General features: G+C 42.8%; 1 protein-coding gene across 1 annotated transcript in view; it reads left to right on the top strand.

Annotated features, from left to right (window-relative positions):
* Positions 1-2,623: 2,623 nt before the first annotated feature.
* SPPL2B (signal peptide peptidase like 2B) overlaps positions 2,624-17,980 on the top strand; it is a 164,760-nt gene continuing 149,403 nt past the window's right edge. The window contains exon 1 of the mRNA XM_086947259.1: positions 2,624-2,759. Coding sequence (XP_086803385.1) covers positions 2,709-2,759 — 51 coding nt within the window. The 5' untranslated portion in view covers positions 2,624-2,708. The remainder of the gene's footprint in view (positions 2,760-17,980) is intronic.

Here is a 17,980-nt window from a genome sequence, read left to right as displayed (position 1 = left end):
GAACGTCAGGAATGTAGGAAATGGCCTGATGCGGCGAGGCTTCCGCAGTCGGCATGGCTACCAGGCAAAGTACAGGGCATGAAAAAGAGACTAATGGATAAAGCAATGCACACGAAAATAACGCATCGGAAAGCGATGTAAGGATATTGTGCCCGCACCCAAGATTACTGTGGTGTTGCCATGTTTGAAAATCAGAATGAAGGAGAGAAAAAGTGTGGGGGCGGGGGCGGAGAGTGGTGCAGCAGCACAGAGACTGGAGCTAAAAAAAAAAAAGCTCTCGGCATTGCGTGGCGCGGGAACGGCTTCCTCTGAAGTCTGATGGGGGGGTGGGGGGAGCGGGAGAGCGGCTTCCTTTGAAATCTGATGCTGAGGCTCAGACAAATGGTGTGGGTGTGGGTGTGCGATGTGCACGAATCTGGATCACATGAACTGTACGCGATCCGCAGCTAGGTAGACTTTTCGAACTGCTTACTATAATCTCGCCTATTCCATTCCTACAGGGTATAATAGGCGAGACCTAAAAACACAGCTACTGGGCCATCCATGGGGGTGGGGGGGAGGCTAAGGTGGTGCGAGTTCCCCACATCACCTGGCCTCCATAGTGAGACCCATTCTTCCTCACCCATTATGCCCTGAATGAGAAGGGCTGTGGACAAGGACTAATACAAGCACTGTTTCTGGGCTGCATGGGCCCCATGGGGGCCGAGGTGAAAATGGCTCATAGGTCTGAGCAACACCTGGCCCCCTGGGAGACCGATTCTGGCACACAATCACCCCTCCCCAGCCCACCATCAGCATGATTGCTTGCCAGGGCAGGGGGTCAAGGAGAGGCCACAGCTGATCATCGCTGAACGACCGGCCGCACAGCGAAGCTGCTTCCCTCTACCTGTCAGTGCTCTCTGTGGACTGGTAAAGGGGGAAAAAACGGCCCACAGAGTGGTGTGGCTCACTGGTTAGAGGCGGCAGACCCAGAAGCAGAGGACGACCCGGGACCAGGGTTCAATCCCCGATGCGGCAGGGTCGTGAACCAGGGTCAGCGGACTCGATAATTCTCGCCTCGGTGCCTACTCTAACCAGGGGTCACACTCGGCAACTCTGGGCATTAGCTTGCCTCATCTCCACAACGGCCCCCCACAAACTCCGGGGATGCCTGGTTTCACCTTGGAGATACCCAGGAGGGAACATCTCACAGGGAAAGCCAGGACGGGTTCCCCAGTGGTCTATAGCGCCAGGACGCCTCCGGGCAGCAGTGCGCTTTACAAGACACACACATTTACAGTGCACTGAGACACTGGCCCTTCGGCCCATGCCTGAGTGCCCGCAGTGCCAATCCGCCCCTGCTTATTTACAAGCCTGTTGCGCCACCGGTATGTCAATATTTCCCATAGTAAAAGTGACGTGCTGGTGGTGCAAGGCATTTGTAAATAAGACCCTTAACACCTTAGCTGCTTCGCAAATATCCCTCCCCAGTGCTGCGCTGTCCATTGGAACTAGTGCTGAATGGACGTCCAATGGTCGTGCGCAGCACTGGGGAGGTAGCGCTCGTGACGACCGTTGGCCGTCAGCAGCGCTTAAGAGGTTAATGTCTAAGTTGTTGCTAAACACAACTCCCCCTCCCAGGGCAGCGCCCAGTGCAGCTACACTGGTCACACCGCCCTAAAGCCAGCCTTGCGCTCTCCCTGTTGATGATAAACAATTCCATATGATTCCTGTTGAATGCGGATATCATGATTTCTCTTTAAAGAAATATTGTTTATATGATGTTTCTTTTCTTCTCTGAGGTGAACAGGAACAAGATCAGACAGGCCTCTCCTGGAAGATGTGGATATTCTGGAAGGAGACTTGGCTTGTCTAATCATGCAGAGTACCGCCGTTATGGTTTCATGTTGACACAGATGGCTGGAACCCGTTAATTGCTTGTTGAACTGCAGGAACTGAGAATACACAAAGAAAGAGGCAGACGAGTAGGTGCTGGCCATATTCGAGGAGCTTAAAGGGTAGTAATTGGTTGATGGTGGTATATGATATAATTAGGAAGATGTTATTTTGCACTGTAATATACTTGTATTTAGAGTATTGCACCTTTCCTGGGCTTTCTACCCTATACTACTTATGCTTGATACTTACTAATATCTAAGAAATGTATCAATAAAGCATATATCTTTAAAGCAAACCTGAGCCCATTGGACTTATTGCATGCACCGTTGTTTTCGCGGCGGCCATTTTGGATTTGGAGTTTTCTACCTGCTTGCCAAGCCCCGTGCGGTGAAACAGATCCGGTAGGGGATATTTTTCTCGTGGAGGCTCGGGGTAGGACGTTCAACTGATCAGACTGTCCGAAATAACCTTCTCTCGGAGTTTAAAATACCCTATAGTCTCTGTCGAGCAGCGCTGCAAGAATAACCCCCAAAAATGCGTCATTATAATTGCGGCTCCCAACTCTGGACTATACTGTGCGTAGAGGACACTGCTTGTGTCGTCATTTTTAGTGAATTAATTTTGCGTCTATTGTCTGAAAACTAGCATCACTCATAACCCTGAACTGTAAGTTTCCCCACTCCAGCATGGCGGACCCACAGCACAGCTCTGTAATCCTTCTCTGTCGCTGTGTTTGTCTCCCTCTGTTGCAGTCAGGCTGAACTTCCGGTCAGCAGGGAGTGCTGCTGCTGGTGCTCTGTCTCCGCCAGTCGTTCAGTCCGGCGGGCGGTATGAGGGTCCTCGGCCTGGTGCCCTGTTTTCTGGTGCTGGTCGCCAAACAGGTGAGTGTTAATGGGACGGGGATGCCTTCATTTTTTTAAGAGAGACTTCTAGTGACCTTCATAGATTGCTTTTCAGAGAGATCCCTATGAGTAATCACTGGCCTACTAGTTATATGTACCCAAGTCATTTTTATAGACCTCTATGTTGTCACAGCTATTCAACCAACTGCTCTTCTTTTGCTGGTACCAGCAGGTTTATTTTTTAAAGATGTGAATCGTGAAGCTGCATGTAGAAGATTTCGAAGTCCTCTTAATTAAGGAATGGTAGGATTTCAATCTTGCAAGTGTATTGAAATGACAGCTGAAACAAAGGGTGGCCCGTACCACCCTTACACATCACTTTTATTTACGGAGGTGGCTCTCGACAGAAGACATAGATGGATTTTATCTCCAAAGCAACACACGACAGCTACAACAAGCATTGGCATAGACAATAGGCTTTGCCTTTGGGACCTTATAAGTTTTTAGTCATGCAGCACATTATCCTGGGTGCTACACCATCTACTGTTCTGTAACGTGGAAGCTTTGCTAGTAATAGGCATATGGGCTGCCTAGGCAAGACCTAATAATGCCTAAAACGGTTGTTTATGCTCCCTTCTCAATCAAACTGCTCGTCATGCAATCGGTCTTCAATGGTGGTATATATGGAAGACAAACAGCCCCCAGGAAAACCGATACATTTGCCAAACATGAACTTTAAAAAATAAAAAAAAAAATCATATCATCGTAAATATTTGTTATTAAGCTGTGTGGGCGTTTTGTAGCTTTCTTTTAAATTTAGCCTTATGTTCGCAAAGACAACATACACAATTCTTACTTTTTGCGTACAATTGGATTATATTTCTTTTTTAACCTAGGGATGGCATTTATAGATTCATGTATTCCGAATCGGAACTGAGGCAAACTTGAGGGGTCGTTTTCGTCTGCTTGATAATTTAATGAGCGCTGAAAGCGGGTTGTCTGGCATTGGACAGGGGCTTGGCATAACTAGCAGCATAAAATCCTGATTCTATGTGCTTCTGCACTACTGTGTCCAAGATGTATGCGATTTTAGGTGAGCTTCCTGGCTGAATGGAAACTTTTTGTCACAGGATTTGTTTTATTCAGTTAACCCGGAGAAAATCCCCACAGGTTAATGATAACTGCCACATTTCCCTTTCTGACTGTCACAACAAATAGTTGTACAGAAATGGAGTGGCTTGATAGTGCAGCGTTGGAAGAAGTAAAACCTGGCTAAAAGTATACATGGGGCATGGACTAAAGAAATGATAAATATGGGACAAGAGTGCGCATGTGCTTAAGTTAAGGAGCGAGCTCTACTGAATAGCTGATATCCTTTAATAAACAGAACTGTAATTGGTCGCACCTCTGGATGCAAGCGGAATTATCAACAACCAGCTGTTAAGTCGAACAATTGCTTCAGAAATGGTTTATAGAACTATTAATCGGAGATTTATGTATATCTGTTATGGTTGTCCTGACCTTTCCCGTTCATGCTCCAACTGGACTTGACTAGGTTTCACATTGAAAGTGAATCTGTGATTTGTGGGGCAACGCGCTAGGAACGTTTATTTGTCTGGACATGCTGCTCGCAGTGATTGGTATGTCTTGCGTGGTTGCAGGCAGGGCTTATTACTGATTGGCTAGAGTTGGCTTCTCTGCAGCAACCTGTGCTTTAATTGGACAAGGCGTTCTGGGCCAGGGGTATTCTTTGGACTCCTTTGCTCCCAGTCTCTGTTGTCCGCTTTTTGCGCCTCCACCTTAGACGGTTTGCCTCTGCCTCCGTGACCTCAACCCTCCAGCACCATGTCACGGTCTCTGACCATATCTGGGTGAACTCAAACGTAAAACTAAAAAAAGAAATATAAAACTAGCAGCTGCTGGCCACGTGGGGAAAGCATGAATTAAAATAACGTGGAGCAAGATGATAAAAAAAACAAGTAAGCAGCAGTAAATTTCCACAGTCTGAGGTGGCAGCATCGGGAAATGCTGTCTGCAGAACACAATGTATATTTCCTCAGGCAAATCTGGCTCATCGTAGCACTTAATAGTGCTGCTGGGCAGTCTCACTGTGTCACAAAAGGCAAAACAAGCCTGTCACGGCAAATGAAGCAGCCCCACGCCTTCATGAACATGGCACCCAAAGTAAACAAAAAACACAAACACTTATGGATACGGCACCCAGAGTGAAAAAACTAGAGTGCGGGAGCCATGAAGTAAGATCAATCATGGTAAATGAAGCAGCCGCAAACCTTTCATCAAGCTGGCACACAAAGTAAACAAAACACAAACACTTATCCCGACAATCCAAAAGCAGAGGCAGGCGAACAAAAAAAAAGTACTCACAGAGGGCCTAATTACGATGACGGTGGGGCAGACACTGATGCCATAGAAAGGCAGGCGATAAGGGACTTTGGGGTCCTAGAAAGCCCCCGTGCCTCCAGTGTGAGGCTTGGGCGGGCGCCTTTGGTGCCCCCACAAACATGCGAGTCCCCTGGTGCCTGTCACACAGTGCAGGAATGTTTAAAAACAATACTTTTGGCATTGTGGCTTGTGCTGTGGCCCTTTTCTGGGCTGCAGCACAAGCCTCAATGCAAAGAAGCATGTTTCCGACCCTCTCCTTGGCGGTCGGATCCTAATTTGGTGGTAGAGCCCCCCGACTTACTGTTTGCCGGTCCCTTTACCACAACAATACCGGTCGGGCCCAGAGCACCATAAATAATAATATGAGTAAGAGCACATGTAACGGGGGCAGTCCGCATGGGAGGTTACAAAAGTCCAAAATGAGGGACTACTAAGCATATTCACCAAACAAAAGAACGCATTTACGTAGGGCAGTAAGAGGAACCAATGAAAAAGATGGGTGGTGCTCGAAGCCCACATTGTAGCTACAGCGTATCTCGAAGAGACAGCGAGCATTGAGATGTCTAGGCGAGACCTAAAATGCATCAGATAGAAAGCGCAGCCCTTTCTTCTACGACAATAATTATACTGCCCAAATGCACTAAATAGCAATTTGGCCTCATGCGATAAAAATGATCAGGAAAAATGTCATATATCGAATAATATGTAATACTTTGACTTACTTTCTTTAGGGGTTGGAAGGGAAGTCGGGCGTTTGGAAAACAATGTAATTACTGTTGGTCCAGTATAGAACTGACCTCATCACAAATGTTGTAAGCTGCACCGGGATGTTTTTGCATGCCTATTCACAATTTGCGTTTGGGGAAAAAGGTCTGATATTTTTCATGATAATCAGAGAAGGGTATTTAGTTTAAATCAGACCTGTGTTCAGTAAGAAACATCTTCAGATTTCCTTGGGAAATGTGAGCAAGCTATGTGGTGTTAACATTTTGTGTAAAGGCATCAGCTTTCAGAGCCATTCCCTTATCTGCTGTACATTTCTCAGCCCAGTAATGCAATATTGAGACTGATACATATCTTTCTAGAGAATAGAAGCTGACTGAATAATTCCAATATTCAGCAAAGGCATGCAAGTTAGAGGTCCTCTAATAAACTGAGATGGGCACTCTTGGTGTTAATTTTGCTATAGGCTGAAAAGCAGTAGTTTGTGACCAAAGACTGGTTTTAACATTCAGTGCTTAAATTTACCGAATTACATCAATAACGTTGCAGTTCTTTTTAAGATATTATTTAGTGATCTATCATTGCCATGGTTTTGTTAGCTTTTATAGTTATAATGGATGTATTAATTTAAGAATTGAGTTAAATATACTGGTTCATGAAGACATCTATATATTCACAATATATTTGGTGCAAGGATGAAAAATTGGGCACCAGTTTATCATTTAGCAGATCCTAATATAATATCATGATTTGCTTACTTTTTGGTGTTTTTTTTAAAACAACTTAATGTCATCAATTGTGGATTCTACTCAGAAATCCCTATAGATGTACATATGTAAAACTAATTCTGTCTACAGGGTGCATTCTTTCAGGGGTAGTGAATCATATTTCAGTTAAGATATTAATGCATGCGGTTACATACATAAGCAAAACTAAATTTCAGTGTTAAAAAATGGATTTATATCTGTCCATCTATTGTTCCCTAGCATGTCGACCTATCAAGTAGTGTACTTGTGTGCACCAGCTGTTTCTTGGCAAAACAAACTTCATTCTCCTTGGTCATCCTTTTTAGGTTTCGCCTGGGGCACGGAGCTTTAGCTCCGCCCCCAGGAGAAATCTAATGTCTCTACAGTGTACTGCGTAGTCCCGCCCTCTGTTCCATTGGCTAGCTCCATAAATGGAGGCTAGCCATTGGAACAGAGATCTGTCTGTCATGGCCGGACCAGATTCGTGGGCGTTCCTGCATTTTTTTCCCTCTCCACCCTTTTTGCATCGTCATTGGGCGGTGGGCGGAGTTTCGTTTTTTTTTTGGGGGGGTATTTGTTTTCCTCATTTCATGCCGACCACGGCCGCCGGAAGAAGTCCAGGTGAGTGCGTTCCACCCCCCCCCCCCCCTGCTGTCCGTGTCTTTCCCGCCCCCCCTCCCGCTTCTCTGTCTTTCCCGCCCCCCCTCCCGCTGTCCGTGCCTTTCCTTGTTTTTTGTTAGGTCTAGCTGGGCTTTTGCACGTATAGCTCTTCATTTCTATATGTAATCTAATGTGTAAATCCGTGCACTTTTTTCGTGGGTTTGTGTACAATTGTCAACTGGCAGTGCTTGGCGGCCCTATGGCAGAAGGTAGATTGAATCTGCAGGTCCTGGGCCTCGAAAGTGTTATAGATCGCTTCAATCCATAGATGCAGTCCTGAACGTACCGCATACACAACTGCAGTAAACCGGCTATTGATCTTCACGAGGCAAACCTTCATAATGGACTGTGCAGGCTTTCCATCGCCCCCTCCCGCTGTCTGTGTCTTTCCCCCCCCCCCCCCCGCTGTCCGTGTCTTTCCCGCTGTCCGTGCCTTTCCTTGTTTTTTGTTAGGTCTAGCTGGGCTGTTGCACGTTTAGCTAGCTAGCGCCCACCTTCCCCACGGCCACCGCCAAACACTGCAGGCTTTGTAGTAAGCAAATGTGCTTTCTGCTTGATTGCAGAGTGACATAATTAGAGATTAAGGGCTGTGTGGGGTCGGACATCTTCATCTGCGCTTGAACTCGGGTCTCGTTAAACACAGATGGTCTATTACTGCAGTGCGTCCACACGCTCATAAAACCCTTGTTTTTTCTTCTAACTGTCCTTTCCTATTTCATTTTCCAGAATCTAACAGCCCCATCCTGTCATCAAAATCGCCCACTCGTGTTGGATTTTTGTTAGTCATACACTGCAATGTTTTTTCCTCTGTTTCTTCTACATTGCCCCCAAGTGCAATGGCATGTACACACATTCTGCTATTGCTGTCTTTCTTTATAATCAACATGACCTGTATCCTGGGTATTGCAATTTCACGTTTTTCATTAGATTTGTGGGCTTGAATTACCCAACCTGTAAAGTGTGCTTGCCTCCGTATGATTTGTCTTTTGGCCTGCACAGGTTGAAGGTGGCATACATGACATGTAACCACTTGGTTCTCATCCCGTCATTACCTTGTCCTTTGCTAACTCTTCCTGGACTCTGTTTCTATTTTTTACTAACCTGACAGCCACATCACTAATTATTTATTTTACAGTACTTTGTAAAAGAATCTAGAACTGAACAGTCCCTTTCAGATATTTGCCTCTCGTCTCATTTCTTCGCTGTCTCAAATGCCCACCATCCTATGTCTTCATACCATCACCCACTGTCTGGCAAACTTTGTCGTTGGTTTCACTACCCGTCACCCACCCTTTCCAGATCTGGTTCCTCAGTGCTTCCCTGCTCCGCTCTCAGACATAAGTTTGTTCATCTCAGCATCACCTTATCAGTGCAGCACCAGCATATCATCGCATCACCATAGCAACATCTCTTCATCAGCACAGCAACGCTTCCTCATCACCACATCCCCCACCTAAGCAGCAACTCAGCACCACTTCAGCAGCCGCGCAGCACCACCTCTGCATCAGCGCAACATCACCTCCGCACCACCTCAGTACCACTTTACCAGTGCAGCATCACCTCTGCCCAGCATCAACTTAGCACTCAGCACCACCTGATCACCAGCTCAGTACCACCTGAGCACCAGCGCAGCACCACCACCTCGGTAGGACAAAAAAACTCGAAGACATGTTTTGTTGTTCTTTTTTTTTTTTAATAGGGTCATTCAGTTGTACATCATGTCTACTTGGTTATATATAAGGTATCGCAAATATTTATTGATCTTTCATATAACTTTTAAACCTACTGCACAGCAGCCACAATGCTCTCCAACATAGCCTAAAGGCATTGGCTAAGCCAATTAACCTGGCTAAAACAGTTATAAGGTTCTTGTGATCCGGTTTTGTGTGTGTGTGTGAGTGCAAATGGAATAGGTGCCGCATTTGCAAGAGATTAGGCTATTGGCTTTGTAAATGACAATGCCATTAATTTATGTTTTCAAAGCCAACACATAAATAAAAATGTTGTCATTTACAATGCTAATAGCTCTAACTTTTCCAAAGGCGAAACCGTTGCATTGTAAATGCTTGTTTTTACCATGCACACCAGGAAAACTACAGGCTCCTGCTGTGGAACCTTGAAAATGTAAATAAATACATTTCTCCCAAATGCTCTATTCTGAACACAAGCAGCTTCCTCATCTGTTCTAGGTAGTTGTGAAACTACCCTTATACTCTTTAACAGGCCAACACATGCCATTCAAATATGCAGCCTATTTATTTTTTTGGGCAACAGATCTGACCATCCATCTCCTGTATTTGGCTCCTTCCCGGTGTTTGGGTAAAACACAAATACTATTAAGAGTGTAATACAGTGGTTCCCAAACTTTTTTGACCCGTGGCTCCCTTGACCTATTGGCCATTGCCCGTCGCTCCCCTATGTTCCTTTTTTGGAGGGTGAGGTGAATATAGCCCAGCCTGAGGAGTCCTTGCATTTTTCTCCCTGAAAATAATTGGGATGAAGATGACGAAGGTATTATAATCATAAACGCTGGGGGGTTTCGTATTACTATGGCGGCGCCTCTAAGCAAATATTCCTAGTTACACTTCTTTGCCCATGGCTTTTTTAGAGTACCCTTTCAAACTTTTTATCCCACCTACAGTGCTAGATAGCACCTCTATCCATGTAGGCCCCATTGCCAAAGTTTTTGTCCCCTTGAAGAATATTTGCATGCACTTCCATTTCTACCCATGCCATACGTGCCAACACACCTGTCTCAGCAGGGTGACTCATGATTTTTTAAACCACATACAGCTTTATTTTTTCTTTTGCCTCCCTAAAATTGCCTCAAAATCAATGCAATTAAGATAAATTCCTCAGATTATGTTTTTTTTCCCAACGTCTCTCTTTCTTACTTTCAAATGTTGGCATTATGCCTTATATCGTATCTTACTTCCCTGTGCTTATGGAGAGAGCCGGCATATCTGGAAATGTATGTGTACTAAAAGAAATGTGTACTGGAAGTACCTATGATTCGAGTACAAATGTCAATACCTATTAATCATTAGTGTGTTAAATAGACTGGACAACTGTTATCTCCTGATAACTTACATTGGTGTAAAATGCATTTAGAAATAAACGAAACTATTAACGAGTCTAACAAAATTAATCGGGCATCCTCCGCTTACTTTGGAAATGTTGGAATGTAGGGATCCAGTGAAATATGTAGGTCATCTCCCTCGACATTCCATCAATTAAGCACTCCGTTTACAGTTTTAGGCATGTCACTTACAAATCATCGACATCATGCGTTTGTCTAATTAGTTTAACTGAAGCCAACAGACCCTTCAACATTAAAGTGCTTGGTGCGCAGCTCCCCTATCTAGGTTTGATGGCTCCCCAGGGAGCCACGCGCACAGTTTCGGAACCACTGGTGTCATAAATCAAATTTGTCAAACATGGACCCCCAAGGTTAACTCTGCTTTAAGGCTGAGCATTCTCATTCACATTTTATGTCGGTCTACCATTTCAAGAAACCCTCTGGTACTCAGTAAAGAGTTTTTGACCCCACTGTTCAGTGAGAAACCCAACATAATGTTACTAATCCCAAATTGGTTTCAAAGCTAATCAGTGTCGATTTTCATGATGATCCTGTGTTGTGGCTGTCTTCTCCTATCCTACTTTATGAGGTCTGAGACAATCCTCTCGGTTATGGTAAATACGTACACAAGCCATGCAAAGTTGCCCATGTGCTGCTTTTGGTATGCCAACTTCCTTCTTTAACACTCTTTTTCACATCCTTTGATGAACCCATTTGTTGCTTTTCCAATTATTTTCATTCATTTATTGTCTAGTGTCTAGCTAATTTCCGAGTGCTTCTGCTATACACATTACTTGCACATATGCAAAAAGCAGCACACTGCTCTTGATTATCTAAATACATTATACAGTTCCAATATCCAAGCACATAAACAATGCTACTATGCTGCATGTAGTCTTCCAACCACTTTCTAATCTCCTATTCGGAGTACTGCCTTCATCTTCAGTCAAACCATGTAGAATTTGGATTTTTGGAGTTTCTAGCGGAAGTTTAGGCTATAAAAGAACCACATGAAAGTGAGTCTCAACCGGCACTCGCATTTGCTAAGGTTTCTAGGTTCATCTTTGTCTTCCTTCTGAAGTGGATGCCTTTCCGTGAGACCGTTTCCTTTCCTCGCTTGAATGTTCAGTAGCTACGAGCTCGATCAGTGTTTCGGTTTTGTCCACGTGGTCAGGGGACTAGTCCTGCTTCTTATAGTCTGCTTTATGAGGATTTAAAGGACATACGCAAGTTGTTGCAATATATAGTCCATTCTACAATTGAATGCATTTTTTTTACCACTGTTGCCGAATATTTTTTCTCTTATATGCTATATTGTCATCCAGTTTTGTATCCCCTAAAGATTATGTACTTAATTTGACAAACTATTTTCAGTTGGCAGTGTAGTGTAGTGTAGCAGAAAAAAAATCACAGGAGCTGATCTCTCTTCTATTGTTGCAATACAGCTTTTCAGTTACAGGAGAGATCCAGTTCGACGAAAGAGTTGTGTGTATCTCGCCCACAGTGTCTCCGACTCCCCTTAATTATGATGCCGGCTATTTGACAATAGGAAAGATGAGAATTTTATGGTTGGAAATCTCGGATGTGCCTGCTATATAAATTCTTTTGTAGCTACATAATGCTGTGTAGTACGCAATATAAGGCATCCCCTAAACTCATATTCATTTTGTGCTTGCATCGCTCCAACCCTAAAAAGTTACTCTTGGAGAATTCGGCTAATAATGAATGTTGTTCTACTTGTGTATTCAAGGAAAATCAGAAAGATTTATTGCACATGAGCCATGAAAGAGGCACATTCAATTGCTCTAAAAGGTAGTTGCTGTTCTTAATCACATTAGCCTCCAAGGATAATTGTGTTTACTGGCATTATATGTTCAAAGACCACTTATGTTCTAAAAAGAGCCTTGCACGTACTGCGCTTAAACAGACACATAATGTAACCTAATAGGGACAGTAAAGAAGAAATAAAATCATCCTATTTGCACTGTCTGCCTTTAAACTCATGTTTTCAAAGAAAACGATGTATTTATTAGTTCGAGAGAAATTAAAGAAAGTGACACATGGGTATACAAGTTGTGTGCTTTGAGAGTTGAATGAGCGAGGCAGGCAACGAAAAATGCCATGGATTATCAGCTAGGGTGAGAATTGTCACACATTCAGTATTTAATTTTAGGCTGTCCAATTCGTAGATTTGCCTTTCAGAGAAAGAGTTCCTTTGTTCGTAGTAAACCACGTGCTGTCTAGGGTTTTTGTATCCAAAGACTATTTTTGCTACATTGTATATAGTTAGGTGTGTTGTTCATTACTTAATGATGAGTGTCCTGCATGTGTGTTGTGCAGTTGACTACAAAATACAGTTAGTTACATGATGTAAAGCGCTACATGTTGCTTTGTTGGGCTCAATAGTGAATTCAGAATTTGGCCACCCCCTCACTGCTTAAGTAACAATTAAGTCCTGCTTAGTATTGGTATTCATGCAATCATTCTTGTCAAAGGGGAGAGTTGGAAGGATTCGTGCATTCAGTGTTCCCTAAATACTATTTGTTCAGTTCACATGAAGTCTTCTGTGGGTATTTTGCAATAATAAATATCATAGGATCGTGTTGCAACGTTTTTTTTTTTTATCCTGGACAGTGGTGCTTATGTAAGACTTGAGAGCAGAACCTTAACATTTATTATAGCATCCATTTTGATTTGCAGATGCATTTGGCATGAAATAAGGTTCTTGAATTTGAAATATTTAGGTTTTATGAAATGATTAATTTAAAATAGGATTTCAATTGTGTTGACAATGTCATTAAGTCAGAGTATAGGATTGTTTTGTATTTATATATTTTCTCTCTTCAAAACGTTTTTGTATTCTGAACTGATCTTTTACTAGGAGTGCATATTTTACATTTTCAATGTTAATTGCATTTGAAAATGCTTTTTATCCTCATGTCCTGATTTAATCACTTTGACAGACTTGGGTATAGCAGGTTTAGTTTTTAAACGGATTTATTGATTAGAGTGCGACTTTACTGCATACAGAATCGCAGGCTTGACCGGCTGGAGGTCACAAGATGCTTTTGATGTATGTCTGAGACCTGCTTGATTCAGTTATATTGAGTGCTGTACAGCTAATTGACAAAACATTCAGGAGGTTTTCCATCTCCAATAAAAGGTTTATCTCAGACACTAGTGGGTTGCTTTCATTGCCACAATGAGAAATTGTTTCTATTTGCAACTCAATTCTCTTCTATACATTTTCTACTGTAAATTCACAAGTGGAAATTGGAGGCAAGGGTAAGCATGTAGGGCAAGGGACTAGGCAGACAAATTTGACATTAGCAGACACGGTCTTTGTACGAAAAGGGATTCAAATTGAGAAATAACTTGTGAGACCAAACCAGCACACTTTTAATCAGACTTCTGATTTTGAGGTGCATGCAGAGCATGTTTTTTGACAACTGTTAAAAGTATATCCATTTTTATGATCAAATATTTCTATGTTCTTCATTGGTTCCTTTTTAGAATAATGTTGATAGTTAACAGTGGCATGAGAAATGTACTGTCATTTACTAAAAGCTTTCCAGAACATTGCAGCCAGGCAAGGAGCTGTCCTTAGGCACCAAAACATGACCTGACCAGTACTAAGCCACTTTCCTGTTTGAAATTTGGTTAGATTGAGCTCTTTATCACACTCACACAATCCCCGTCCTCCATGCATTTTATCTTGCAGACATATTAAACCCAATCTGCTAACCCTCATTGGAGGACAGTCATTCTCATTAGTTGAACGTTCTCAGAAACACATTTTACCTCACTCCAGTGAGGTAAAACACTGTGTATGAGCCACCCAGTGTATTCCAGAAAGCAACAAAACATTACACCTCTTACTCAGGTTAACACCATATTGTATTGGGGTTTTTGTCACATTTTAATTCTCTTGACCAGAAGTTGATCAAAACATATAATTCTTGAATCAAGAGCTTACATCAGTAAGTTTTTAACGAAATCAAAAACTTTTCTAAAATATCAAAAGTATGCAGTGCTTTGCTTTTACTTCTTGAATACTTAGCAGAAGTATTCACAAAGCGCCTGGTAGCACGAAGGCTAGATACTTCTCAATGATGAAAGCCAGTTTGGTCAAAAGATGTTATTTTGTTATCAAATGTACCAAATGCCAAAGTATCCAAATGTGATAAAAACTATCAAGCAAGGCGCTTTAAGGTAAATCTGCTGATGAGAATTGATCACATCTTATAAGACTAAGCTACCTTTCCGAGGTATTGGTACTGGCTTCAATCTTTTGCATTCCTCAGAAAGAAGTGATGGCTGTTTTGCTAATTTCTCTGAGTTTTCCATAGAAATTCTGATGGGAACCCCATCACATTCTTGCCCACTTGAAGACTTGTTGGTCATTGTAGCTGTGTTCCGGTGAAACCGATCCTGGTTTCCTGAGCGTTTGCTATCCTTGTTTACAAGATTCCTGAGCTATTCCTTGTTCGTGAATTAGGACTGCGTGCAGTGCTACCTTGTTTCCTGAGTTCCTGAGCTATAGTTATTCTTTGTTCCTGAGCTTTAGTTATTTCTTGTTACTGATTTTCACTGCTTGCATTACCCTCTTGACTCTTTGTTTCCTGAGCTGTAGCTATTTCCTGTTTCCTTGAACTAGCACTGCCTGCAGTGCTACCTTGACTCCTGAGCTATAGTAATTTCCTGTTCCTGAACTAGCACTGCCTGCAGTGCTACCTAGGCTCTTGTGCTTTTGTTCAATTCTGGTTTCTGCTCCAGCACTGCCTTCAGTGATACTGTGTTTTTTTGTCTTCTGATTGAATACAATTCTTGTATACCCGTGTAGCCTCCCCTTCTGTACATCATTTTCCAGTCCCTGCTTTTCTTCCCATTTCCTTGGTTCCAGTTCCCTAGTTTACTGTCTTGCTATTCCTGCTGCCTTGCTTCTATTGCCCTGTATGTTTACTTGTTTTCTGCCTAGTGTGCCCTGTGAATACCTTCCTTTCGTGTTAAGTACTCCTCCTTGTCTATTGTGCTTGTGCTTAGTTCTACCCCATTGCTGTTACTGCTTTGCGTGTTCCTGTTTGATCAACAGGATCCGTGGGCCCAGCTGATAACCTAGGTGTGTTTCTTGTTCACTGTGAATATTGTCTTTGAGTTACATTTATAACATCATCTTAGGTATCAGCTCCACAGACCCTGCATTTGCATGGATATCATATATGTATTGTATTGTAATTGCATTTATATAGCACTTACTACCCCATACGTGGCGTCAAAGCGCTTTTTCGGGAAGTAGTACGCTACTCCAGAACCCAGGAAGGATTAATGAAAGTACCTTTGAGGGGTGATAGGTTAGTCAATTATTTGGATTCAGAAGGATGGTGGAGGGATAGAAGAGGAAACCAGCATTTGCAATGCAATAGGTCTCGCATTAGGAAAGTTTGAGCTATTGGTATTGTAAATGACACATTTTTTTATTTATGTTTTGTTTTTGAAAATAGTGACATTAATAGCTTTGTCATTTACAATGCCAATAGTTATAACTTTCGCAAATGTGACACCTATAGCATCAATAATGCAATATGTTGTATTTACGTGACTTACATGTATTGATATTACAAATAACAATGGCTTTTAATTTTTTTCCAATAATTAATACTTAATTAAAAGTTATTGTAATTTATAATGGCAATAGCTTAAAGTTTTGTAAATAACTTTTATGAAGATTATGTTCAGTGTCTTTTATTGTGACGAAAATCCAAGGACAGAAGTAAAATATTAATATATTTTTGTTATATTTGTAATAAAGCTTGAAACATTGAGAGAACATATTGGACCCAGGTTTTGTTGAATGGTTGCACAGATTGATGCTGTGGTGGCGCTGAGTGATGTTGGGATGGCGAACGAGTGATGCTGTGGCGTTCAGTGATGCTGTGGTATCACACAGAGATGTTGTGGTGCCCCTGAGTGATGCTGTGGTGGTGCCCCTGAGTGATGCTGTGTGCTATGCTATGTTTTGTTTTGCTATCCTATGCTTTGATTTGTTATGTTATGCTATGCTGTGTTTTGTTATGCTATGCTGTGTTTTGCTATGCTATTCTGTGTTTTGTTATGCTATTCTGTGTTTTGTTATGCTATTCTGTGTTTTGTTATGCTATGCTATGTTTTGCTATGCTTGGTTGTGCTAATCTGTTTTGTTATGCTAATCTGTTTTGTTATGCTATGCTATGTTTTGTTGTGTTTGGTATGCTATGTTTTGCTATGCTATTATATGTTGTTTTGCTATGTTATGCTATGTTTTGTGTTTTATTATGCTGTGCTTTGTTTTGCTATGCTATGTTTTGTTGTGTTTGGTATGCTATGTTTTGCTATGCTCTTATATGTTTCGTTTTGCTATGCTATGTTTTGTTGTGTTTTGCTATGCTATGTGTTGTTGTGTTTTGGTATGCTATGTTTTGTTATGCTATCCTATGCTTTGTTTTATTATGCTATGCTATGTTTTGCTATGCTTTGCAATGCTATGTTTTGTTATGTATGTGTGATGAATGGGACAGGGGGGGAGAAGAACCGTAAACGATAAGTACCACTCAGGTATGTTTTGAAAGGGGGTGCACTTTTATTCAGTACAAATAGTCCAGCGCTTAAAGCATAGCAAACAAAGAACCGTCTTGGTCCTGAGATAGGCAGGGCTGGTGGTATGGTCGCTCACGACTTGTCTTTCTTCCAGGGTCCTGGCCTTTTAGGTCCTTTGATGTCAGGGGTCCGTAAAGGCACTCAAAAGAAGAGAAAGAAAACAAAAACCCTGGGTTACTGATTACACCGGAGTTCCGGGTCTGAAAGAAGGGGGGCGGGGAGCGAGGGGATCACCAGGGACTACCATCACAGCACGTCGATATTTACAAAGGCGCTTTTATGTGTGCCCGAAGGGGAAGGTATGCGGCTTCTGGCAAACAACACGCAGACCCGTCCCGTGACCTCCCTCAACCACCCCTACCCATTCCCTCCCCGTGTAAAGACGAGTCCCCTTAATCGGGCCCGTACCTTGTGGAGCCACACTTCTCCTGAAGCGTGGCAGGGCGGCTTGTTGTCTCGTTGGCCTCCTGGCTTTCTCTGCTCCTGGGGCTGCGCGAATCCTCCGTCTCCTCCGTGCTGAACGCCTCTGTAGCCACACTGGACGACTCCGTCTCCACACCTGCTCCGGCAGTCGATGGCACGCAATCCTCTTTGGTGTCCCGCGATATCAGCTCCTCCTTTGCTCCTGATAGGAGGACGGCTGATGACGTCACCGGTGGAGTTCCCATCTCCGGGAAGGTCCAAGCAACATTAAAGAAACCGTGGCCGTCCTGCACTCGGGCGGAAAGGAACAGGCGTTAAAGTCCTCACCCGGCCCCTGGCTGACAGGCACCCCCTGACAGTATGCTATGTTTTGTTATGTTTTGTTGTGTTTTGTTCTGCTATGTTTTGTTGTGTTTTGTTCTGCTATGTTTTGTTGTGTTTTGTTTTGCTATGTTTTGTTGTGTTTTGTTCTGCTATGTTTTGTTGTGTTTTGCTATGTTTTCTTATTCTATGCTTTGTTTTATGTTATGCTATGGTCTGCTATGTTTTGTTGTGTTTTGTTATGCTATGCTATTTTTTGTTTTACTATGTTG

The sequence above is a fragment of the Lissotriton vulgaris genome, chromosome 12 (genome assembly GCF_964263255.1).
Source record: "Lissotriton vulgaris chromosome 12, aLisVul1.2, whole genome shotgun sequence".
Classification (NCBI taxonomy): domain Eukaryota; kingdom Metazoa; phylum Chordata; class Amphibia; order Caudata; family Salamandridae; genus Lissotriton; species Lissotriton vulgaris.
The sequence above is the reverse complement of the archived record's forward strand: the minus strand, read 5'-3'. Positions and strand labels throughout refer to the sequence as shown.